At 35.2% G+C, this 27,201-nt stretch overlaps 4 protein-coding genes across 4 annotated transcripts; 2 read left to right on the forward strand and 2 right to left on the reverse strand.

Moving 5' to 3' along the window:
* The first annotated feature begins 253 nt into the window (after nucleotides 1-253).
* Nucleotides 254-10,771, forward strand: LOC131628211 (kinesin-like protein KIN-7O). The gene is made up of 29 exons (XM_058899069.1): nucleotides 254-582; nucleotides 669-758; nucleotides 831-949; nucleotides 2,720-2,833; nucleotides 2,934-3,015; nucleotides 3,171-3,238; nucleotides 3,329-3,403; nucleotides 3,548-3,693; nucleotides 3,767-3,869; nucleotides 4,184-4,264; nucleotides 4,439-4,507; nucleotides 4,632-4,691; nucleotides 4,777-4,938; nucleotides 5,353-5,409; nucleotides 5,551-5,793; nucleotides 5,875-5,967; nucleotides 6,543-6,647; nucleotides 6,864-6,950; nucleotides 7,054-7,203; nucleotides 7,373-7,486; nucleotides 7,563-7,649; nucleotides 7,751-7,954; nucleotides 8,045-8,194; nucleotides 8,744-8,950; nucleotides 9,170-9,259; nucleotides 9,369-9,509; nucleotides 9,752-9,871; nucleotides 9,939-10,010; nucleotides 10,161-10,771. The coding sequence occupies exons 1-29, from the start codon at nucleotides 459-461 to the stop codon at nucleotides 10,380-10,382; spliced, it is 3,435 nt and encodes a 1,144-aa protein (XP_058755052.1). The 5' UTR covers nucleotides 254-458; the 3' UTR covers nucleotides 10,383-10,771.
* Nucleotides 10,772-11,025: 254 nt separating this feature from the next.
* LOC131628223 (uncharacterized) lies at nucleotides 11,026-12,550 on the forward strand. The gene is made up of 3 exons (XM_058899087.1): nucleotides 11,026-11,500; nucleotides 11,620-12,096; nucleotides 12,381-12,550. The coding sequence occupies exons 1-3, from the start codon at nucleotides 11,026-11,028 to the stop codon at nucleotides 12,548-12,550; spliced, it is 1,122 nt and encodes a 373-aa protein (XP_058755070.1).
* Nucleotides 12,551-16,999: 4,449 nt separating this feature from the next.
* LOC131628225 (uncharacterized) lies at nucleotides 17,000-17,533 on the reverse strand. Its single transcript, XM_058899088.1, has one exon. The coding sequence runs from the start codon at nucleotides 17,531-17,533 to the stop codon at nucleotides 17,000-17,002; it is 534 nt and encodes a 177-aa protein (XP_058755071.1).
* A 4,244-nt stretch (nucleotides 17,534-21,777) lies between these two features.
* LOC131628212 (uncharacterized) lies at nucleotides 21,778-24,164 on the reverse strand. Its single transcript, XM_058899070.1, has 3 exons — nucleotides 23,075-24,164; nucleotides 22,245-22,324; nucleotides 21,778-22,162 (listed from the first exon to the last, which is right to left on the reverse strand). Exons 1-3 carry the CDS (start codon nucleotides 23,969-23,971, stop codon nucleotides 22,069-22,071), a joined length of 1,071 nt encoding a protein of 356 aa, XP_058755053.1. The 5' UTR covers nucleotides 23,972-24,164; the 3' UTR covers nucleotides 21,778-22,068.
* Nucleotides 24,165-27,201: the final 3,037 nt, after the last annotated feature.

Here is a 27,201-nt window from a genome sequence, read left to right on the forward strand (position 1 = left end):
AGTATTTTTTGCGGGACGGGTCAAAGTTTTAGGTCTGCATTCTCAACTATGACCGTCCCGTCCACCCCATTTTTTTTCTTCGAGATTTTACAGAGCAAGACAAAATAGGGCGGGCATGCCCGTTTGCCACCCCTACTCAATGCATAACCATTAAACTCTTGGTAGTAATTTTTTTTGCAAACAATTAAATTAATCAATCTCTTTTTAAGAGAATATTCAAAGTAGACACAAAACTAGTGGTGTGAGACGGTGAAAGAATTTGAAGTACTGTAGCACCAACATTTGAATTCTTCGTGGCCCTAATTCGCTGCATAGCGCGGGAAGTTTTTTAGCAAAGCAGACGCTGGACACATTCTTCGATTTTCCACCAACACTTGCTTAATCATCAGAGTCAAATCAAACAAACAAAAACCACTTTCTTCATTCTCTCACATTTTCATCTATCGTTTAACATCATCATGGATAGAATACACGTCACCGTCCGTGCAAGACCTCTCTCGCCGGAGGACGCCAAAACCAGTCTATGGAGAATCTCCGGCAACTCCATTTTCATTCCCAACCACTCCTCCATGTTCGAATTTGGTACTCACTGTTTTCCTCTTCATTTTCATCTCCATTTCCCTTTTATTTTTCATTAATTTCTTTTAATTTCAATTTATGCTTTGTAGATCAAGTATTCGATGAAAATAGTAAAACCTCTGAAGTCTATGAAACTCGTACCAAAGATATAGTTGCTGCCGCAGTCAGTGGATTCAACGGTGAGTATGGTTAACTTAGTGTTTTTGAATTGTTAATTTAGGGTTTTTGAACTTGAAATGATGAAAATGAAGGTACTGTTTTCGCTTATGGACAAACGAATAGTGGGAAGACTCACACGATGCGGGGATCTAAAGCCGAGCCTGGAGTCATTCCTCGCGCGGTGCAGGATTTATTTCACATTCTTCAACAAGTAATCACTATTGCTCAATTTTTCTGTTTTCTTATGATCCTATTATACACTTTAATTTAAGGTGTAAGCTTAATTAAAAATGGTTTTATATTGAACATTTCTCTTCACTCATCTCATGAGTACTTTGGATTGGTATTGATGTGTTGACAGTGCACATGATTGTCTTACATTGTGCTGCAATTCAACTCAGCTTTGGGGGATGGGTCATTTTGGCTCATTTTTCTAGTCCTCTATTTGGATGGATGTGACACTTTAAAATGTTAAGGGATTAACTTGATAAAAAAAATCTTTGAAGGGCTAATATGGCGACATTGTTATTATTGAAAGGCCAATTTAGAGGTTGTTTTTATCTAGAGCAAGTCTGGTATTATTCCTATACATGAGATTCCACATTTATCTACATTGGCCTGAGATAAGTAGATTATTGGTTCGCAACATGTATAGAATCTAGATTTCTCATCAAATGAATTGTTTGTCTCTGTTCTTCATTAACAGATTACCTGTTTGATAACCAATTGGTACAAATTAACTATTAAATCACCCATAATTAACTAGTGTACAGAAGATGAAAAAGGTATTGTGACTTACTATTGTCTGGTGTAGAATAAATATTTTCCTTTCCAAATCCTGTATAGCTAGATAGGGTAGATAAAAGATGATATTAATGATATTTTAGTTCAGCGTCGAAGGACTATTTTCCATAGAAAAAGCATTTCTCAACACCTGTTTAAATTTCATAATTAAATCCATTGTGTTTCATATCTTTTATTGGTGAGCTTAAACATGAAATGTGCCAAATTTTTTGATAATGTATAATCTCATGGACTTGGTGAATATCTCATATCAACTACATGTGCATTACTTGGAGATAACTGAGCGCTACTTTCATTCAAGATGAATGATTTAAGAACAACTTAAGTAAATTTTCATTTGATGAAGTGGTTACTTGTTCATTTGGTACTAGTAGCAACAACCTTTGTTGTTGCAATGTGAGAAATCCTAGGGGATGAGAAGGTGCAGAGTGATGGGTTTCATTGTTGCTTGGCAAAGCTTCACTTTGCCTTGTAATCACAATTTTTTTTTATTTGGCCCAATTAACTATCCCAATTTTTCATGACTACACTGTTTTTCAATGTTGAACAAGATTTTTTGAGAGCTTTATTACCGGAATAGATTTCAGTTGTTTGAATTAGAGTTGATCTAGAATCTTCCTCAACCAAATAGCCTGACTTGCATAAGAAGCTACTACATAGCTACTAGCTCTGCTTCTCTTGTTGGTAAAGTAACAATTGTTTTCTTCTTAGAAGACTATCAAATATTTAGAAGTGAGTTTTAATTTGGAAGGTTCAAGAAATAATTCTATAAATACTCTTATACTTGTCATTTTGAATCTAGTAAATAACAGGTTCTCTCATAGAAATACTTCCTCTAAGAAAGTGGTATTAGCATGGTTGTGTGTGAGAGTTGAGAGATGCCGTGACTACGCTATTTTCCATTTTCCTATTCTTAAAAAGCGAATAGTGTTGATGTGAATCTACCTTGACTTGCAACTACTAGTTGTTACTCTTGAGAACTACTGGCTGTGATAACTGTTTTGCTCAATGAGGTTTTATCCTTTGGGCATATAAAGGTGATCTTGAGGTTTGAAAATCTAGGCTATTCTATCATGATATCAACATGGCATTGTTAAAATTTTCCAAATTCTTAGTATCTCTATTCAATATTGACTCTCATGATGGATGATGTTTTTTATTTTATTTTTTATTTTAGGATGTTGATCGAGAGTTTCTTCTTAGAATGTCATACATGGAGATTTACAATGAAGAGATAAATGATTTATTGGTTCCTGAACATCGAAAACTGCAGATTCATGAAAATATAGAGGTTAATATTATTTTTCTTCTTTTTCAGGTTGATCTTTGCTTATTTTTGGAGTTATATTGTACTCTTTATTATTTTATATACTTTTTCTTTGAATTCTCAGCGAGGAATATATGTTGCGGGGCTACGAGAAGAAATTGTTACCTCTTCTGAGCAAGTTCTTAATCTCATGGAGTTTGGAGAATGTAATTTTAATTTTTGCATTTTTCTTCAGTGTTACTTTTTTCTCCTTTTATCCGTTTCTGTGTTGCTTAAATTTCCATTCATGTATGTTTGGTATATCTTATGCTACTGATTCCTGACAACTAATTTTTCTTTTCATTCTTTGAATTTGTATCAGCTCATAGACATATCGGAGAGACAAATATGAATTTGTACAGTAGTAGATCCCATACTATTTTTCGCATGGTAATCAATATTCTTTCAGATTTTACACTTTTCTCAAAAAATGTTTGTTGATGCTTTCCCCTCCAATAATTAAAATCTTGTGTTTAGTAGATAATTGAAAGCAGAGATAGAAATGAAGATGAAAGCACTAGTAGCTCTTGTGATGCTGTTCGTGTATCAGTGTTGGTATGTCAATGTTTTAATTAGAAATTTGTCTCTTATTGAAAAGTTTTTACTTATTGCGTGTAGGTATTTAACCATTCACCTATTGACACATGCATTTTTGCATAAATTTGCATTTCTTTAATCATTATCTTAATTTTTTGATAGAATTTGGTGGATCTTGCTGGTTCAGAGCGTGCTGCAAAAACTGGAGCAGAAGGTGTACGTCTCAAAGAGGGTTCACACATAAACAAAAGTTTAATGACTTTGGGAACTGTGATTAAAAAATTGAGTGAAGGTGTTGAGAGTCAAGGGTAAGCTTAACTCATTATATTTTAGCTTTTTGTATTTTGATGCGAAAAATTGAAAATATAAAAATTGATGCAGTGGTCATGTTCCATATCGAGATAGCAAGCTTACAAGAATTTTGCAACCTGCGTTAGGGGGAAATGCTAACACAGCTATAATTTGTAATATCACACTTGCTCAGGTGAGATATCCCTTCATTGTTTCTTACACTTCATTCACACCATTTTATCAGATATCTACAAGTTTAACTCTTTTTCTGTCCATTGTAAACCATTTCTTTTCCAAATGTCTTAACATAAAGCACCGTCAATATTTCTCTACTATGGGCTTTTATATCACTGCAATTACTAAAACATGTACATTTATGTTTGTCCTCCATAGATGACAGGTATTAAGTTTTGTTACAAATATCCTCTTTTTCTCCTCCCAAACAATTAGCTGTTTGCTACATGTCAAACTTTTCGAATTACAACTCATCTTTATTATATGTGGCAGATACATACAGATGAAACTAAAAGCAGTCTACAATTTGCAAGCCGAGCTTTGCGTGTTACAAATTGTGCTAAAATCAACGAGGTTTCTCCTAATCCATTCCCCTCATTTGAAGTGCCCTTTTATTTTGATCTTGTTCTCTTTATTTTGGTATCATACAACATTTTGTTGTACTTTTCTATTTGTTGTGTCTTATTATCCGTGGTTATGCTTTGTACTGAAGTGGTATAATGTTTTTCCTCTTTGTTTACGCTCCAGATTATGACAGATGCTGCTTTATTAAAGCGCCAAAAGAAGGAAATTGAAGAGCTTCGTGCCAAATTGACGGTTGATCTAATTTTATGTTACCATTTTTTTATTTAATCTTTTATAACCATTTATGTATGATTGTAAATATACACAATTTGGTTTTCTTAAATATTGCTAAAGTTATAATTGGTCTTTTCTTTAGGGTTTTCGTTCAGAACATTTGGAAGAGGAGATTTTGAGCCTTAGAAATACATTGTTACAGGTGCATGAATTTTCCTTCTTAGTTAATCATTACAAAATTCTTGTTTATTCATTATGTTATGAACTTGCAATATTTTTTTTTTCAGTCTGAACTAGAAAGGGAACGCATAGCTTTGGAATTAGAAGAGAAAAAGAAAACACAAGGTGAATGGGAAAAGAGAGTTCACGAGCAAGCCAAGAGAATTGAAAACTTGAGTTCAATGGTTTTGTTTTCAAATAGGGATGAGAGCGTCAAATATACTAAAAAGGTACTATTACTTATGCATGTGCAAATATATTTGGTATTGAAATAAATTTACAAATATATTAAAAAGGTATTACTAATGCATTTAGCTTGGTTTGTAATAGGCTCTTTGTACAGCATGTGCTTCATTTTGGGTATTAGGCTCTTAATGGAGTAGTTGAATAACTGCTTCTAAAGCAGTCTTCACTGACTAGCTACCTTGCACCAACAACTGGTTTTTTTGATTTCCTTTTGCATGTTTATTTTTCCAGTCCCCTTGATGCAATGATTGCCTACATAAGCATGTTTGTTAATTTTTCTTTTGGCTAGTACTAACTCCTTACAACTAATATGCTTTTTCCTGATCTTTTTGTATTTCTTGCATCCTCCTCTCTTTACTACCATTGGTTAATCGAGTTTTTTCGCACATGCTCTGCAGGAGAAGAGGCGGGAAACATGGTGTCCTGGAAATATTTCACAGACGCATCTAAATGATGTAAACATGTTACTTTCTAAAAATTCATTATTAGTTCTAATGGGTTTTATATGAATTACGATTTGGTGTTTGTTTGTGATACTAGTTAAGTTATTTTTATTATTGTAATCATATCATTTATTTTGTTTTTCTTCACTTCAGGTGCATTCTAGCATCCACACCGATGTTTCTACCACAGAACCTATTCGACCTAAGCTAGAAATGGGACCACTTGTTCCTTTCAACAAACTCCTAGATGCAGATTTCAATGTGGACGATTCCTGTAAGAAAGAAGAGGACGATAAAGGTGATGCAAATGTTAATCACAATCTACCAAACCCTCGTGCTTTATTGCTTGTAACAAACAGGAAAAGAGATTCATCACGGAAGAAAAGATTATCTATGGTTTGTCATATCATATGGCTTATTAGTATTTCCTATTCTTCAATTCTCAATATTTTGTATTCTAACATGTTACAATTATAGCAAGAAGACAACAAATATCTACAACAGCAAGCAGAATATGACAGTCTTAGAGAAACAGAGGCTATTCTTGTTATCAAGAGACTTCAAGAGCAGGTTTCTTTTATCATGCTTATTCTTTCTTAGTTCCAAAAGTTTATTTGTTTTTTATTTGTAATAACTGTTTTCTGCTTTGTGCTGCATGAAATGTGTTTAAGGAAAATGGGAATGAACAAAAGAATTAGAATTGTTATGGTTTAATGCAAAAAGATTACTTTTGTCGTCCTTGTTTAGCTTTTTAATCCATATGATATTTTTCTATAATGGAATTGATCCTTATAATATGTGTATTATATTGATCTTACTTCTTTGAAGAACTATATAGGGATTAGTACTAATATGAACAAATACTTTAGAAGCAAGATCTGTCATGTATTAAATTCGTCTTTCTCAAGTCTGAAATTTTTTCATTGTAGAACTTCTGTACAAATTATCTTGGGTAATTGACTTTGTTTTCTTCTCTTTTCTTTGGTAATTAAGCCAGCTTGAACCTGAAACTTTTCAGTAGTGTCCTTGAAATTTTGGGGATGTTACAATCAAGCCTAAAACATTCTTCAATATATTCTAATAAAATGCATTTTTGTGATTTCTAGACGCGTCTTGCTTATATTTTTTGTCCTTGTATCTTGAAGATTAACGTTTTGGAAATGGAAAAGCTATCAAGCCAACAGAACCTGGATACTGTTTATGATTTGGCAACCGAGCAGAATGTGAGTGCCAGGGAGAAAATTGAAGAGGTAGTCATTGTTGATCCATAATTGCACATTATTTTATGTATTTTTTTATTTAATTACTGGAAAATGCTCATTGTTTATCTAAATATGGCTCCCACAAATATTTATCTTGACTATACTTTTTGCAGACACAAATATGAAGCTGCTTGGTTGTGTAAAAAATGTCATTTTTTCCCTTATTCACATTTCTAATTCCTGAATTTTGTTTCATCTACATAGCTCAATAATGAGCTTATAAAAGCACAGGAGGCAGCTCGATTGGCTAATGAACAACTTATTTCCAGTAAAACTGTGAACAACATTGATGTATGTATTTTATGCTTTGTATGAACTTTTAGATTCTTGCTTAATTATGATTTCATGTTTATATAACATTTCCTATAAAATGTATTTTTGATGTTTCATGTAGGATGAGAATATTGACTTTATAGCCAGTGTTTCCATGGAAATCGAAGATGTAATGTCTGAAGTACAAAATTCGAAAGAAGCTGTTCAAAGTGTTATTTTGATGATTGATGATGCGACTAAAAGTTTCTCTACTCTCTGTCATATATTCCTTGTAAGTAATATTCCGACGCTATATTGGATCAGTGTAATAAAAATATAATTGCTTAGTGTTTATTTCATATAGTGTCTTGAGCAGCTATTTTCTATTTTCTAACTAATTATTGTATCTACGTAAATATTTAGACTCGTCAATTTTGATTTCATTTTATGATTTGATGCAGGATTTCAAAACCTCAATATCTCAGGATTCTGCAGGACAAAAATTAATCTTTAATAATTGTCAGAAGTTGAATTCTAGCTTAACTCAAACAATATCCGAGCTTGAGAATCAGAAGGTAAAAGTGCCTTTCTATTATGATATATTTCTAGTCATATCTGGGTTCTCTGGTAGGTCTAATATTTGGGTTGCAGATTCTTCTGGACAGCCAGTTATCGAATATTCAAAAGCTTCTTGAGGAATCAAAACTAGATGCTCAGAGCTCTCATTATTCTTTGCAGGTCGGCCTTTATTTGATGACATGTTATCTGTACTTTCTCTTGTTTTGCCTGATTGCATAATGCACCATCTCGGGCATGCTAACCTTTAGTTATTATTATAGGAACGGTTTGAACAACAAGAATTGGAAAATCAAGAGCTGATTTCTTATATCCAAACTCTTGAAAAAGAGATAGCGTGTTTAACATCATCTTCAGTAGCCAAGGAAAAGGAAACTCTAAGAAAAGATTTTGAGAAGGCAAAAACCAAGATGAAAGAAACTGAATCGAAGCTTAAGATCGCTATGCAAGAAAAAACAAAACTTGAGGTTTTTTTGCTATACTCAAGGGTTTTTTGGTTTCATTGTAACATATTGACTTGTTGAACGCATATAATTTTATTGCCCGCATATTTGTAGGGTGAGAAAGCCTATGCTGAACGAGAGATCAAACGGTTGCATGGTCAGAACTCACGTCTTGAACGTGATATCAGTAAACATGATTCACTTGCTGGAAAGAGTTCAAAGATGTTTGATACTCAAAGACCAAAGGATCTTGCATTTTCTCTGGTATAAGACCATGTGTTATTACTTACTCCCTCCGTCCGAAATTATAAGATGTTTTGGTCATTTCACGGGAAATAAGAAATACGATTATTACTTTATGGGGAAGTGAAGAGATGTATGACTTTACAAAAATGTCCGTCAATAATTACATTGGAAAGCGAAATTAAAAGAATTGAAAGAAGAAAGAGAAATAAATAAGAGAGGGTATATTAGGCATAAAGTCATTAATGATGTATTGAAATTGCAAAGTGACTTATAATTTGGGACAAATATTTTTGGCAAAGTGACTTATAATTTGGGAAGGAGGTAGTATTATTTAAGCAAGCCTTTAATTCCTTTTGTAGACAACTGATTGTAGCAAGAAATAAGAACTATGTTTTAATTGAGTTTCTGTTATCATTATTTGGTTTATCTTTGGTTTGCAAATTTGTAACAATGATAATTCGGCTAATGCAGTGCATTATTTTTAATACATGATCATTTGTCTTTATGTTTTTAAAAATTTCCAAGTAGGATAACTGATTTTTTAAATATCTATGTATCGGTGATCAGGAAGAGTACAAAGAGCTGGAAGTTTTTGCATTTGAATCGGAAACAAGAATCACTTCGTTGGAAGAAGAAATATCAGCCGTGCTTAAAGAGAAAGAAGAGGTGATTTCTATTAACGAAGCTTTGAAATCAGAATTGGAAGATTTGACTGACAAACTGGTGACATCAGCCTCTGAAATATATGATTTGAAGGAGGAGATTTCAGCTGTTGTAAGTTGTTCTGCAAAATTCTTCTTCGGTTTCTCCGTTCAACTTCAACTCTTATGTTAAACTTTCGATAAAATGATGCCAAAGAGCTGAGAAAAAATTTTAGTCATTGAAAGAAAATTTAGAGAGGGAAAGATTCTGAATTTGAATGCTGAAATTGACTATTGATATCTGTTAAGATCTTACATGCTCAAATCTGCCATCTTATTCATGTGCATCTAGAAACAAAGATTGGAAGAATCTGACCTCAATCAAGAAAAATTGAAAAGCTCGATCAAAGAATTGGTGGAAGAAAAGAAGGAGTTGTCAATGGTAGTGCAATTGCAACTATCTTTTTCTTTTGATTGTTATTCTTCCCTTTTTAAGGTAATTTCTTGTTATAAATGTAAAATTGTTTCAACGCGTCTCCTTGATCTTGCAGCAACTTACAAATGCCTTATTGGAAATAGAGGAGGAAAGGGCAATTTGGTCTGCCAAGGAGAAAGCTGCACTTCTAGCCATAGAAGAACAAGCAAGGTCAAACAATGAGAAAATTACATCATTATCAACAGAATTGTCAGAGGTAAGAATGAGTTAGTTTGGATAACATTTTCAGGAAACACTTGTAAAAGAAAAGTTGAAATGATTTTGCAATGATTATCAATCTTCTAAATAACAGCTTTTCATACATGGGATCCTTGAAGCTCTATTATTTGTTCAGTTTGCAAAAGTCCATTATGTAACTTGGAACTAAGGGATAAAGATGCATGTGCGATAATCTGCACTGTATTAGTTTTAGTAATCATCTCAGGTGTGACCTTGCAGAATCTCAAGATCAAACTTTCCACTGTCACAGAAGAAAGGGACAAATTGATGACCGAGATGGAAGATCAACAGAAACATGTTACGGAAGTGGAACTCCTACTAAAACATTGCCAAGATGAGGTAAACTAAGGATTGTCTTATGATCCTTATCTTATTGTGTTTCTAATCAAATTTTTTTTTTTTGCAGTTGTCAAGGGAAAAGGACCATATGAAGGAGCTCAGTGATAAAATTTCCAGCATGGAAGTCAAAATGCATGCTGTAAGTGAATCATATTTGTTATCTTGTTCAGATGTTTGTCTTTGTACAAACTCAGAAATGTTCCTCCATGTTAAGCTAAATACTAGTTTCATTAGTGAACATTTAAGGGTTCATCATATTTTCAGAAATATGCTGTTTTATTATGAACAGGATAAAGTTACAAACATCAATGAAACAGCTCAGTTTAGAATGATGCTCCGTGGAACACAAGCAAAGCTAGATGCTCATCGTTTGCGATATAAAGAAGCAATTGAAGAATCAGATGCATCAAAAATAAAGTACAGAGAAGCTTCAGAGAAGCTGAAGGACATGCTGCGTTCGCAGGGACTAGAGTTGATGGACCTAAAGAAACAGCTAGCTGCTGCCAAATGACAATAGGAACTGTGTATTATGTAACCTGACCTTTCATGTAGTAATATATGAAGCACTTCAACTCAGACACAACATACAATTAGGACTATACATAGATTCAGTTCCATCCATTTTTCTTGTATAGATTGGGCAGGTTACAGATCACACAGGACACGGGTTTGCAGATGGGTTCATGCTGTTTTGATAGGAATATGTTTATAGGTTCTTTGTAACGATGTCGTGCTTATTAGTGGTCACATAATTTTTTGTGCGTGTGCACATGCGTTGTTGTCAAAATTGCATGTTAACTTTTTAAAACCGTATGATTTTACGTGTTTTGGTGTGAAATTTGTGTTGCACTGACTGTAACATTGATAAAATGAAATTGGAATTTAACACGATTTTGAACGAGTTAATTCATCATAAAATCAGTGAAATCGCTTAAAATAGAGCCAACTATTGAAGCATTAACGGCTAGGATTAGTTTTAATCCATTTCAGTTCATGTGTCATTGATGTATAAATAGCTCATTGGTTATACTTTGTAGCTTATCCAAAATGAATAGAGTTCTGTTATGATCCTCAAAATTGTTATCCTTTTTCATTTTCTGTTACATACTTCTTCTCCATCTACTTCATTATGGTATCATTGAGCCTTTGACTCCATGGATCCTCCGCGCGCCACCACCGATCCTATGGCTGATCCGACAAGTCCCTATTATGTACATCCCATCAACGGTCCTTCATTTGTATCCATCACACAAGTTCTCATTGGTTCGAACTATCACAGCTGGGCGCGATCAATGCGTAGAGCTTTTGGCGGTAAGATGAAGTTTGATTTCGTCGACGACATAATTCCGGTTCCAACAGATACTTTTGATCCATCTTTCCATGCTTGGACTCGCTGCAACATGTTGGTTCATTCTTGGATTATGCGCTCTGTGTCAGATTCTATTGGTCAATCGATAGTTTTCATGGAAAATGCCATTGATGTTTGGAATGATTTGAGAGAGCGATTTGCACAAGGAGATTTGGTCCGCATCTCCGAATTACAACAAGAAATCTATTCTTTAAAGCAAAATAATCGAACGGTAACAAATTTTTTTCTCAACTCAAGATTCTTTGGGAAGAACTTGAAATGTACATGCCTATTCCTCATTGCAGTTGTAGAATTCGTTGTTCATGTGAAACTATGCGTAGTGCTAGGTCAAATCACAATTTGTTATATGTCATACGATTCTTGACTGGTTTGAATGAAGATTTCAATGTTGTCAAATCCCAAATTCTATTCCTTGATCCTTTACCAACACTGAACAAATTTTTTTCCATGGTGATTCAGCATGAGCGCCAGACCACACCCATTCCTGCTCCCGTTGATGAAGAATCGAAGGTTTTGATCAATACTGCTGATCAGAGAAAACCTCCTTTCAAGAAATATAGGCAGAAAGTTTGCACTTTTTATGGCAAATTAGGTCACACAGTTGACACTTGCTATCGCAAACATGGTGTACCTCCTCACTTGCAGCGCAATTCCAACTCCAATGCTCACAACGCTAGTACTGAGAATCCTGATAATCTCAGTCCTGACACACCTTGTGACCCTAATACACAACCTTTACCTCAACTTACTACAGAACAATACCAAACACTCATTTCTCTTCTTCAGAATTCCAATGTTAACAAACAGCCTAGTGCTTCGAATCAGGTGAGGACTTTCCATTCTGCAGCCAATACAGGTAACATATTCCCTTCTTTGTGTTTCCATAATTATTCTCTTAGTTCTTGGATCATAGATTCAGGAGCAAGTGACCATATTTGTGGCTCTGTTCATTGGTTGCGGTCTTTGCAAGATATACTCATGTTAATATTAGGTTACCTAATGGCAATTTTGTCATAGCTAAACAAATAGGAACTATTAATTTCACACCTGATTTTACTATTCATAATGTCTTGTATGTCCCACAATTATCCTTGAATTTAGTTTCAGTCTCTAAACTATGTTTTGAGTTGCCTTGTATAGTCCAATTCACCAATTCTCATTGTTTGATTCACGAACCTCAATTACTGAAGATGATTGGTTCAGCCGAATACATTGAAGGCTTGTACCATAGGAATCTGTCCAATATGAAGTTGGCTAATGCTATTGGTGTTCCTACTGCTAATGCTATCTGTCGCTACCGCGAAAATTAACAGAGTCGCCACTAACATATTTATCCTGAAAGGAAGGGAATGCCAGCAAACCACAAAACAAAACAACGGTCTCACGACTAGAGAAAAGGGTAAGGGAGTCGGTTACGCGAGGGGAAGGTGTTAGCACCCCTCGCGCCCATCGTACTCGATGGTATCCACGCTTGTGTCTAAAACTATGGGTGTGTAACAAAGCTACGCTAATCTGGACTAAAATGAATGCAGAATGTAGGGAAAAGAAAGGATTGCGCTCGCACGGGCCCTACCCCGCTGCCTACGTATCTGTTTTGCAGAATCAGAGCTACCGTAGTTCGGCTAACTAGTTTCTGTTTGTTTTGTGTTTTTTAGGTGAACGAGTTACATTCACACTCCGCTGCTCGACCTTTAGAGACTTATGCTTGGGAATGGAGCAGAGATAACAAGCTCTTAAGAAAAGAAAATCAAAGAGTGTGGTTTGTGTTTTAACGAATGCATGAGGAAAACCTAAACTAAGGGGGAAAGCTTGCTACCTAATGTTATCATACAAAGGGTACACGTCTAAGCTAAACTAGCAACCTACGAGGAAAAGGGAAGGCAAACAAATATATCACACAAACGAGCTCCGCTCGTAAAGCAAACAAACCAACGACACTGGCCGAATGGTGGAAAAGCGGTCCCGCCATAGCCAAGGGGAGCGAATCACCCGAGTCAACCAAGCATTAGACCTCGCGAAAATGATCGGGCCATAGACAAAAGGAGCGGATCCCTCTCAGCAACCAAGCCGTCACGGATCGTAAAGGAAAACGGTGCGTGCGTACACCGAGCATCAACGTCGAGCGACGCGAGCTATAGGAAATGCGGGGGTCCGGCTGCATGAACCCTTTTCCTGACATACTCGATAACAAGATCTTATGCAGGTTCAGAAGCGAGCCACGCGTAGCATGCGCATACTGAACAGACTCGATGAGACTAGGCGGGGGTTGATTGCTAACCCTTTCCGCATGCCTTTCATGAGGACTTAACGGAGTGCCATATAGGACTTATTACACCGTGACTCCCTGCCGCAAAGCACAAATGTAAACACACCAACAAAAACAGAGCCTCTTTCGAGGGCTTGACCAGATGCATGTCTAGGTCCTACTTCTCATGTTAAAGGATGATGCGGAAAGCGGTAAAAGGGACAAGGAGACAATACCGAACGGATAGCAAATCCGCAATGAGCTAGCAAGCGTAAGCAGAGAAGTCCGGAATACTTCGCGTAAGCCATCATCAAGCAAAGCGAGTCAGAAAGCGTCATCGTGAAAATAGATCACAAGCGACATGTGGCCAACCAATACATTGAAGTGGACGTGTGTTCTCACTCTTGAAGCTTTTAAGTAAAAGAGTTGAGTATTTTTCTTGATCAAAGCTTTTATGCAATATCAAGTATTGTTCTTAGTTAAGGTTCTTGACTAAGTATTGTTTATTTGAAAGTGTGATCTTTCTATTTGGTTCCTCTGGTCATGGGATGTGTGACTGTTTTATCATAGTGGTGATTGGAAGTGGGACATCGATTTATCATATCTAGATGTTGGTTTCTAGGTAGAAGTTGCAATGGGTAGGGATTAGGAGAAAGGTTTTAAACTGGGATTGTTTAGGCTTTGAACTGGTACTACTAATAATGGATTTTCTTTCTGGTTTGGTAGCCCCCAGATTAGATGTTGTTGCACTGAACTAGGTTAACAATTTACCGTGTTATTTATCATTCTGCATTTAGTTTTCAGTTTTGATAATTGTGTTGTAAGTCAACAAATGTTATAACATTTATTTTAACATTTTGTATTGTTAGGACATCTGTCGTGCAAGTGCCAAAATATCAGCATCCATTTTCCAAAATCAATGGTGAACTGTAAAACCAGATGAAATAAATATTAATGAACAGAGTAATGTTACAGTGTCTTAAGACTACATTCATTCCTATCTTATGTATATGAGTTGGCACTTCCACGATACATTTTGTCCCTCATTAAAGTTCGTATAGTTAAAAAAATGAGAAACTCTAATCCTACCCCTTAGATCTCTTATCCACCATGTGTGCTTCCAAAATTGCCCCTCTGCTTCCGTAGATGTAACTCCGGAAGCACCTTTTTTTTTACATTTGTGTAAAAATGTTCCGTAGATGCACATACGGACACTCTGTAGGTACATCTATGGAATAAACCCACAACCAGTAAACCAGAAAAACAACATTTGTAACGAGAAAAGCAACATTCATTGATTAAAATCGGTCGGCATTACATCGATAATTCCTACAAAAAAATTAAATATTACATATCAATAGTCCGATGGACGCTTGCACATCTCTAAGATTTGATCAACCGTTCTTTGGACCGTTGCTACGAACTCGAGTGGGATTTTCTTTTCGAAACCTTCATACGTTCGCCACATCTCCAAAACATCCACTCGATTCTTCAACTCAAAGTTGTTGTAAACGACGTTCCCTCCGTCGTCAAATGAAGGTGACCGATACTCGAGCTTCACAACCTTTCGTTTGACACCGTAAGGTAGGAGGTATTGGATTTCGTCGATGATATCTTCGAGCGAGGTGTATTCTTTCACTTTGATCGTACAACTGGGTGTTCTATTGTCGGAGTAGGATACACTTGTGACATGCCAACGGATGTTGTACTCATATTGAGACATTTATGTGTTTGTGTAAAATACAACATTAGAAACCCCAAATTTATAGAAGACCTAGGTGCATATGAATCACACAATCTCTGTCACAGAACATTCCGTAGGTATATTAACAAAATGATCTTAGATATGTTACTTCCGTAGATGTACCTACGGAAAAAACTCATAATTTTCAAAATTAGATCCTTCCGTAGATAAATCTACAGAACTTTCCCTGTTAGTTTTTTTAATAGAACAACATTTAATAGCAGTAGAAGTAGAAGGAAAATTGATTATAATTGACAAAAAAAGAGTTCAATGTTATAATTGACAAAAATTATCTCAATGTTAAAGAGTGCATATATTTGATCCGCTACCGCACACGAATAAAAAACGAGTATTTTGTAAAACGGTAGTTTAGCGGTAACGACAACTCGAATATCATTCTCACAAGGATTCTTGTATTATATTAACTAATCAAAATCTATTTAGGGGGTTGATTGGTTTAGAATCGAATTAACAAAAGTCGAAAAAAGTGATTATCAAAATAAGCTGTTATGAAATAAGTGATTATAGCAAACAGATTCACTGACTCGGTTCTTTCTTATCATCGAATGCTAATATTATAATCAATTTCCTAAGCGAATTTTCTATCCTATTTGATTACAATATCAGTCAACAAACGTGATGACACTATGAGATACATGTTCCTATTGCCAGATTAAGTATACGGTTAAATATATCACAAATTAACAATTAAGCAGAGTCAATCAACGATTAAAATTGGGAACACATATCAATCAAATTAAATCAACAATGTTGTATGATAATCGAATTAAGCAAACAAAAATCTTATAAAATAGTTGAAAGGAATCGAAATTAAATTGTAAATACTATAACAATCTCAAAGTTTTGAACTTGAGTATAGTAAATCCGTCCGGCAACGTATTAGTTTTCCATGAGTTTTCAGAGCGTACAACTTTTCTTGTGAATAGAAGGTGAAAACGTGATAGATGCGGCTACCTAAGGTATAGAGAAAATAACATAACAGTTTACAACCCAACTGGGTCAAAAACATAATACAGGCCCAAAACTAACGACCCAAAACTAAAATAAAACTAATGCTGCAACTTCAAACGAAATTCTGGAAAAGATGAACTCCGAATCCGCCCTTGACTCCAACACGAAAGTTATAGATCTTTCTCTTAGCTTTCTGGAGATTATTAGAACGTGTCAATCGGGTTCCTGTAGCTTTAGTTATGATCCTTTTAGTGCAGACTGCTAAAGCTGAAAAATAAAGTGCGAAAATCAAATAACAATAAAAAATAAACTGAATTACAAAAACATGATAAAATAGAAAAATAAACAAACCAAACCATAGAAATGCCTAAGTGCAAACATAAATGAACGTGCATGAAAATGCACTGATCAATATTACACTTTGAAACTAGAAAATACATCAAACAAATTATCACCGACTAAATCTATTTGGGGTTCCAATTTAGACTTTTCCTTATTCGATTCTTTTTCGATGTTGTTTAATCTTTCAAATTGGTGAATCCTATCAACAAAAACATTTGGCCATCTTGGCATCTACGGTATGAGGAAGCATCTATTCCAGTGATGTAGGTGGTATGGGGCATCCCGGTTTCAAGTAAACATGCACAAAGTGACTCACTTTTGAAAGTCATCCAATACACATGATGCAATCATTTGAATTTGTAGGCGATGCGGTGCGGAGTGGGAAAAAGGTTTCCGAAAAACCATAACGCGTTAAGTCAGTGCACATCATATTATATGCGCATGCAATAAGATGTCCTATTTCAGCGAATCACATCCATGTGCGTAAGCACCCATCCTAGGAACAAGAGCTTCGTTAACCACTTCAAATTTAGCTTCCTCTCCATATAACCGCATGTACGTTTCTTTATGCCTCTTCAAATCTTGGATGAGTTGATGACAGACAAGCGTATGGTTATCCTCTCCGTTACCAAGCAACGCCAAGACGGCTCGATAACCGCAATTGCTGTCCCCCACAACATCTACGATCCGCTCGATGTAAGGATGCATAAAAACCGACATCTCTTCGATGAATAGTATTTTCGATGGAACAGGCATCTCTTCGATGAATGGAATTTTTAGTGGAATAGGTGTCGGAGGCGGTTTGCTTATGCAAGCTCCTTTGTTTGAACTTATTTGAGATTTTTGAGATTTAGGAGTTGGTGAGTCGGGAAATTTTTTATCGACATGCTCACAATAAAAAGGAGACCGTGAAGTCGAGTTGTCATTCAGTGTAGGCTTCAATTTCTTCAGAGCACTCTTTATCTTAACCGGTTGAGAAGGAGGTTTCATGTCGGTTGTTTCGGGATATCCAATCTTCCGCAATTATTCTTTGATGTAGAGTTTCATGTTGTCATCGACCTTCAATAACCTCTCTTGTATCACTTCCAATTCTGAAGTAATTGAGATATTCAAATTTTCTCCTTCGATGCTACCATCATCAATAAAAACCAAGTCTTTTTCAATGAAGGATAACTTCGTCCATTCTTATTGGCTCACCTAGTCTCACTTTTTTAGCAATAACACAAGCACACGGGAGACCACACGTTCTAGTAATAGTGCAACCACACTTTACACTATCGGAACCGACAGTTTTACTTCGTGAAAAATATAGTTTAACCCGGCCCAAGACACATTGCCGATCAATTGAGAATAAAGAATGTTGTCCCTAAATTGATGTTCCAACACTGTAATGCTCCGACCAAATGTGGTTTGTATCTCATTATGTTGGTTTTTGATCATGAGATTTATGGTGTCCCAATCTCGACACAAGTCACCCTTGCTGTTAGCCAACCAATTTTTCAAACTAGCATGTGCCGATTGAACTCTATTGGTGGTTGTATTCCTAAGATGTCAGACATTATCAATCCACGCACACACAAACTTCTCCTTCACCTTATCAAGAATGGATCTTTCAACATATTTCAATAAATTATGATACTTTTCACACACTTACCGAAATTGAATGACGGAATCGACGTATAATTCTTTTGTCGAAGAATTTGCAATACGAGTCCATGCATCCATTATTTGTTCAACAATCACACTGGACTTCACTGATTTTCCACCTTCGGTCTCTACTTGTTTCGTTCCCATCGCGGGTTTACCCTTACTTCTCACATTACATGTTATGTGATATCAACAAAGTAATGCATTAGAAAAAGGAAATACCTTTGCCACCGCATTCATCAAAGCGGTACCGCGGCCTGTAACAATCGCCTTTGGCATCTCGACTTGTTTCTTCAAAAGTGACCGACACACCTCTAATGCCTACCTAAAATTATCCTCTTTTTCACACTCCAAAAAAGAAAAATGAACGACGTATGTCTTCTCGGTGGATGTAACACCGACGATCTCAAATAATGAAAGTCGATACTTGTTGGTCTTGTAGGTAAAATCGAGAAGGAGCACTGTCGGGAAAGTGTTGAACAACTTTATCGAATCCGGATGAGTCCAAAAAATATCTCGAACCGTAACCCCATCGTCGCAAGTTCTGTACCGCGACACGTATTTGTTATCATCCAACATCTTCAACAGTTGTTGCATCTCACTTCTATCTCCCTTAATCACCTTATTATTGCGGTATCGGATGTTATACACTTGACTTATATTTAAAACGTTGTTGGGCTCCTTCCGTTTCAATATGGCAAGTATATTTTACGGAACAATCTCTGAACTGAATTTATGTGTATTTTTTTCCAACATACACTAGTTTAAAATGCTTCCGTAGATACACCTACGGAAAAAACCAAATTTAAAAAAAAAAAGTGTTTTTTGATGTGCATCTACGGAAGCAGGGGGCATAATTGAAATTTCGCCAGGTGCCTAAGAAATCCAAGGGTGTAATGAAATATTCTAAAAACAAAAAAAATTAACTTCTCCTCATTTTAGAAAACAAATTATACTTTTCTTCTTATATTATATATTTATTTAATTTTTCAAATATATTTTTAATTTTTAAATAATATTCCGACATAAATATATTTTTCATTTGTATAAAATTATATTCTTCTAAATTTTGGCTAAATTGTTTATAATTTTCTTATTTTGCTCTCATCAATTTTTTGTTTTATTTTAGTAAATTAACTTGTCTTTTGCTTTTTTTTTATAATTTTATTTGGATTTCTTAATTTATAAATATTAAATTATTTAATACCTAATGTTTCCAATTTAAGAGTCTAAAATGTCAAAAATCACTTAAGGATAAAATGTTTGTAAATTAAAAAGTATAAAGAAAATATCTAAAAAAAATTAAATACTTTTTTAAGAGGCCAAATTAAAAATTAAACATAAGTTACAAAACCAAATCAATTGTCTGAATACTATTATTAGGATGGAGCAAAGTCAATAGCTTAAAAACGACATTTAACTTTTATAATTTCGGTTATTCCTTACTTAATTTATAAAAAAAATACATTAAAATGTGAAAATTAAAAAATTTGATAAAATTCTTACAAAACAGTTACGACTGAAACCCGGTTTGAATGGATTTTAAACTGAATTGAAACCATTTTACATTTACATACCAATTTTTATAAATAAAAAAAGGCTTTGATTTTGAATTTAAACAATAAAATGGATTAGTTATTGTAATTTGGTAACCATACGAGTTTTAAAAATCGGACCGGACATCAAACTGGTAAGGGTATTGAGTCACTGGTTTATTGGTCGAACCACTGAGTCACTGGTCGAACCGCATGACTAAACCGGGTTAAACCGAATAACTCGGTTAAATAGACCGTTCGTTATAATAAAATTATATAGGTATAAAATCTGTCGAACCGGATGATTCAGTCTCTACAAAATATAACTAGCACTTAAATTTTTTAAAAATATCTTATTATAAATAAATTCACAAGTTTATAATTTAAATTTTACACATAGGTATCACACACAATAAAATAGTACATAATTATAAAATATAGAGTTAAATAAGTTTTTGGTCCTTCTAAATATAGCGATTTTCAACTTTAGTCCCTCTAAATATTTTCTTCAAAGAATGGTCCTCCTAAAAATTTTAATTTTAACTTTTTGTCCCTCATGGCAAAACTGTAGCTAAAATGGTCTCTAATTCCGTCGCTAAATAAAAAATCGTCGCTAAGAACGTCACTAAAACTGTCGCTAAATTGTCAAAATCATCGCTAAATTGCAGGAGGAACCAAAAATTAAAATTAAAATTTTTAGAAGGACCATTCTTTGAAGAAAATATTTAGAGGGACTAAAGTTGAAAACCGCTATATTTAGAGGGACCAAGAGCTTATTTAACCCTAAAATATAATTGCAAACAAAAGTTTAATCGCAACATAATCTAATTAAATAATTTATAACAAAATAATTCCATAATCTACTAAATTTAATTTCAATAAAAGAAAAATTGTTTCAACGTTGGAATCTCTTTCTTCAATATCAAAATCATAGATAACAAAATCAACCACATCTGCAATAGTTTTTTTAATTTTTTAATTTTATTTATTTTTATTTTTATTTTTATTTTTCATTAAAATAGTCAAAACGACGTTGTTTTAATTTTTTAAAATAAAATTAAAAAATACATTTAAATCGCCGGTTCACAAAAACCCTCAGTTTTCCCGATTTTAGCAATTTACATCGGTTTTAACCAGTTCACATCGGTTCAATAACATTCCGATCCAGCTATTGAATCAGACCGATTACCTGGCCGGTTCCTGATTCAACCGGCCGATCCGGTTTTTAAAACACGCACACTCCTAATTAAAATTACTTCTTAATAGTTTAGATACTTGCCATTATTAGTGTTTAGATGCTTGCCATTATTAGTTTTCCGAAGTTTTGAGAAAAAGATAAAGATTTTCAAGTGATTTTAGTGACAAGATAAAGATTTTCAAATTATATTAGTTTTCCGAAGTTTTGAGAAAAAGATAAAGATTTTTAAATGATTTTAGTGAAAAGATAAAGATTTTCAAATAATTTTAGTGCGTGTGTTCATTTTCTTAGTACTGCAAGACTTGATCTCTTTTGCATATAACTAATTAGATACAAAATTAATACATTAGGCGCGGGACTTGTAGAGATGTCTTTGTCAATGCATATGTGCCATCTGTTTAGGTCCTCAATGTTTTTTAATTGATGCTTGGTAACAAACAAGATGGAAGATGAAATACGGCGATGAATAGGAACTTTGCTCATAAAGTATCTGATTATGAGAGTAGTCTTTGTTAATGGATTTAATATCTCTAATCTAAGTCCTTATACCACCAACAGACCAAAGTGAGCAAAGGGTTTATCATGAAATAGTGTGACAAGTTTTCTATGATCAATGATTCATGTCTAGACAAACTTCTTTCAATTTTCAAAATGTATTAATTATTTTTTATTAACATATCACTACTTATATCACTATTTAAGTAACATATTTTTCTAACTATCTATAATAAACACTCTTTATAAAAATATCAATTAATTCTCTGGTAAGCATGGCAGTTAAGCATAGATTAATACTTGAAGCAGGAAAAACATAAATCCCATTCTTAACTTCATAAGGACATGTGAGATTCATCTTAAATTGAAATTTCAGCTGTTTTAAATTGTATAATATAACAAGAGTTAATGTTGTCACCAAGGATACTGATAACTGTATAAAGTAAAAAAACATTGATGACAGATGGAATCTTAACACGAGCAAGGAACCATCCATGGTAATAAAACAAGAGACAATTTCTGAAACCAAAAATAAGTAGCAGCAGAAATCATTGCAAAAGACACTTTGTCTTTTGCAATATAATGATTCAATGTACCCATGTAAAAATGAAAACAAAAATCGAATTCTACAACAGACAGTCGAGAACGTCTCACATTCCAAAAGCAAACACGGACCGAATCCTTTGGAAAATGAGATCCCTCCATCCCCTCTCTGTATTCTCCACCACAGTCGCATTCCCATATCTGCATTTGAAATCAATCACTTCAATAACGCAAGACACCAAAATGAAACATTTCATCATAATCAATATGATCAAACACTAACCTGTCTTCTTCAGGCACATCCGTGTGTGTTAGCTTTACAACTGTAACTCCGGATTCAGGCTCCTCAAACACAAGTCTCACCTGCAAAATTCACAACCAAACAAGATTTTAAATAAAGGTTTCCGACCATAACTTAGTCACAACATCAATGTTTTTGATATTTCTCCTACTATGATTGAGACTAGCGGGCTGTTGTTGCATATCGATCCATGTGGACAAATGCAGCGGATGTAGCTTTAATCGCAGTTATCGTCGAGGTTTTATAATAACTATATAAACCCTGATTAAGATTTCATTTGCCGCATTTAACCACAATTCTCCACAAGTATGACTCTTTGGATAAAAGATTTACGAAACCGATATTGCATAAACAATTAACATATAAGCAAGGATTAAAAAATAGTCTGGTACCGCAAAAAAGGGCTTGCCAAAACAATATCGAAGGGTTGCGATACCATGCCATTATTCAACATTTTTATGATGAAAAAGAAATTCTGGTTAATTCACACTGCGATGACCTCAAACAGTGTCGCAATACATTTCCCGATCGAAATCACTGACACGCAACTTGACCGCAGCTGTTATTTAAAACCTCTATGACAAAAATGATACAAAGTCCAACTATTTTCATAAAAACTATCCTATAAAAATAAGCTAAAAAACAACTTATTGGCATGCCATCAACAACTTTCATAAGCCCTCTCACACAATTTCACAAATGCTTATGGCTAGTATATAAACAAATCAATTCAAATAGATCCTAAATATTGCGATGCAACCCTAATTTCAAACCATAATTCCCAACAGAAAAACAAAACAAACAACACTTACCATTGAATGCTTCCCATCAGGCCAGCTCCCAAATCTCCATCTCTGAACAATCAACTTCCCTTCTTCCAATTCCAAATTCTCCCCGGTCACAGACCCATCAAAGATACTAAACTCACCACCAACCACCTTACTAATCCTGGCATTACTCTGCGTAAAACCCTTCCATCTATTCTCATCCATCAATATCTCAAACAAATCCTTCGCCCTACAATTAAACTTCTCATTCAAACTAATTGTTTTACAACCCTTCTTCCCCTTCTCTTTCTCCTTCTCATTCTTCGTTGCAACCCCAACAACCTCCTTCGCCTCTTTCTTCGCCCCCGCCGCAACCACCGAATTATTACTTCTCTGAGGCGGAGGAGCAACCTTCTTACTCTCAAGCTCATCTTTAACCGGTCCACCTTTCGACATACTCTCAACCCAAACCCTAACCTTCTCCAAAATCAACGCCTTCCCTTTCACAACAACCGCGTCCTTCAAACTCTTCCCAATAACCCCCTCATCTTTCACACTAACCCTAACTTCCGGATCCTCATCGGCATTCTCATCGGAAATATACGGAATCTCAAAACTCCCAACAACCTTATGCAAGATCTTCCCGTCGGAATCCCTCGCCTCCCCTTCCCACGAAATCGACACACTAATTTCGTATCCCGGAATGATCTTCCCCTTGCGGACGTTAACGTATGCCTCGCCGTCGAGCTTCTCGACCTTCTTGATGGTGGCGTGGAAGTTACCCTCGCCGTCGAGGATTTTGAGGTTGTTGAAGAGCTTGTTGAAGAAGGTTCTAGACCATTCTAGACAGTTGGTTTCGGACCAGTGCCAGTTGTGGACGTTTGTGCCGTCGGGTCTGTCTTCGACGATCCAACGCTTGTCGCCTTCGCCGTATTTTGCCATTGAAATTGGGAATGAGAAACCAAATCAAATAATGTTAGGAGTGAGGATTTTGTGAATTTTGTTGAGATTTATAGGATTGTTGTTGGATTTGGAAGGATCTAGAGAAGGAAGAAAAGAAACCCTGGTTCCAACTCCAACAAGTGAGGCTTAGGAAGGATCTAGAAGACGGCTAAAATGGGAGTATGATACTGATGGGGGGTTTTGTTTTTGTGGTCTAATTTATATTTTGGCTTCATATTAAGGGTCTAAATTAAATTATATTTGGATTTAATTGGAATGTATCGAGAATGTAAAATATTTTTACATCGACAATAAATTGTAACCGTTAGATGTTAAATTATATTTGACTTTTATTTTAATTATATATTAAAGTAATAACTATGAGAGGTTGTGTTCGATTGAAAGTATAAATTTTTTTATAAGGTGATCAAATTGATTTGGGTTGATTAAACATAGTCGGTCATTATATTTGATTTCGAGTTATGGAAACGTGCATCCACCCATACCCATATATAGTAAACATCAATTTTTTTTTTAATATAAATATGACAGAAATTTTATATTTGAGTTTTTTTCACTTAATTGTAACGTTTTCTATGCAATTAACCACACTCACACCATCATCTATAATCACTTATGTTTATTTTTTTTGGGCTATAACTTGTTTATATTTTTCACTCAATCACTTTTTGACCTCTGTTTTATTTCTTTCTTATCTCAATCGAACATAGTCGTCACCCATATCTTTGTTTTTTTTTTAGAGTATGACATGCTAACAAGCGTCACAATCGAAGTTAGTTTTTTTGTATTGATTTTAAAATTTTAAATTTAGGGTTTCTTTTTAAAGAATATGTGTATTTGTCTAGAAGTATATTTTTTTTGTTTAGCATGGTTGAATTTGAATGATTATGTGAGTACATAAGATCTTTCAAAGAGGTTAATTTCAATTTCTTTTCTTTTTATTTCGTTGTATTTCTGAACAATGTGTATTCATGTAACATTTGATTTCATTTCTTCATTAGATGGTTGGATCTTGTATGATTTTGTTCTTTTTGTTATGTGTGTATTTTTTGTTATGTGTGTTTAAGGATTGATCTTACCGAGCAGATCAGATGGCCAGCAACAAAGAAGGCTTGATATCCGGAGTGGTTGAGGGAAAAATGGTTGTACCTGCAAGGCACTCCGATGTCAAAGTAAGTATGTGATCCACAAGGTACAACAAAGTGAGAGAATTTTGGGGTAAGAAAAAGGTTACCTCGCCCTCTATGATGAGAGGGCTATTTATAGAGTGTCCTCATGCGGAATTGACTCCTCCTTCTAAGGCGGGGATTTAGGTTACATGCGAACTGGCTGCTTACCGGGCACGAGGCTCTCTCGTGGTCGGTTATCCTGTGGCGTTCGCCCGGAGTAGTCCGGGGGAGGCTGCCACGCGTGGTCTATGGTGCCTTGGGCCGAAGGTTTGGATTGGCCCAATTAGAATGATTGGGTCGGTCCAGAACAGGAGCCCCCCAAGTCGTTGCTTCTGCTCGTGGGAGTGACGACTTAGAGGAAGTTGATCCGAGGGATCTTCCGAGGACATGTGCCCCGAGTACCCGAGGGGGATAGGCCTGAAGCTTCGGGGGAGAGGAAGAGTCAGGCCGGGAGTCAGGAAGTGTGTCGTTTCAGAAAAGTTAGTTGGGGGACGTGTTGCATTTAATGTGAAGTGATGGCTACCCTATACCTAGGCTGCTAGGGTTAATGATGACCATACCGTTTCGCAGAGTTGCACGTGCAGCGCATGTGATATCTTCAGCAGCCTATAAATATCAAGATTCGCCATTTTCCCCAAACTTTTCAAATTCCTTTACTTCGTTCTCTCTTCTCTGTAACACCCGTATAATTTTAATATTAATTTAATTGGAATATTGAATTAATAGTTAGAATTATTAAGGATTTTGTGAAAATAATGGATAAATAATGGTTTATGGCATTTGGGCCATGTGAGGAAATAGTAAAAGAAGGGGGGTGATTTAATAAACCTTTTACTAATTTTATTATTATTTTCATAAAACAATTGGGACTTGGGAAACAAAGAAAGAACGTGAAAGAACAGAAGTTTTGGGAACGAGAAACGTGAAGGAGAACTGTAGAGGGAGAGACCAAGAATCAAGAACTCTTATCTAAGGTAAGGGGAGACTCTCCATTTAATCTTTATTATCGTATTATGGATGATAGTATGGATTAGGAGTATTGTTTGGATAATTGATTCTATATTATGGATTTTCTGTTGTGTTCATCATTTAGATTGGATCTATAACTGTTAAATCCCTAATAATTGAGTAGATTTAGGGTATGATGAATGAAATCAATTATAGAATCATATACTGTGATTGTTGGGTGGATTATGTGATGTTAGAATGTGAATTTTCTGGTTTCTGAGACCCAAATCGCAGACTGGGCAGATGAACTCGCGAGGAAGACGAATGGGTAAGTTGCAGGTTTTTGGAACTGTTGTCCATTCACGTATGGTACGCGTATGATACGCGTATGAGGGGTGTGGTACGCGTATGGTACGCTCCCCATGGTGCATCAGAATGTGCCCTTCTGCTGGTACGCGTATGACGCATATGGCATAGTGTTGGTACGCGTATGGGCTGTTGATACGCGTATGTGCCTGTTTTGTGTGGAATTTGATTCTGTTCATACGCGTATGGTACGCGTATGGGTGTGTGCTGTGTGGTTTTTGGCCTCTGTTAGTACGCGTATGGTACGCGTATGGCCAGCGTGACTTGCAGATTTTTGCTGTTTTATGATTTTTGAAGGTTAATGGCGTGTAACTTTCGAACTGACAAATCTATATGATTTATTGTGATATGATTTTATTTGAATGATGCAATTGTATATATATATATATATATATATATATATATATATATATATATATATATATATATATATATATATATATATATATGAACATACTTGTTAATGATGATGATGATGATGAATGATGAATGATGACGTATGAGTATAGATGATGCTACTCATAGTGAGATGATGATGTTGGTATGTTATATATATATGTGTTTGCATGCATTCATAATCATTGTTGAGGGCTGTATCCTAAATATGAGAGGATTCAGTGAAGGGCAAGATTCCCATTGTGTGGAATTTGTGCTAGCAGGGCCGTATCTGGATGATGATAGATCGGTCGGTGGGTTCTCCCACTGGTGATGTTTGGTACCACATGC

This window comes from Vicia villosa, unplaced genomic scaffold, assembly GCF_029867415.1.
Source record: "Vicia villosa cultivar HV-30 ecotype Madison, WI unplaced genomic scaffold, Vvil1.0 ctg.000434F_1_1, whole genome shotgun sequence".
NCBI lineage: Eukaryota > Viridiplantae > Streptophyta > Magnoliopsida > Fabales > Fabaceae > Vicia > Vicia villosa.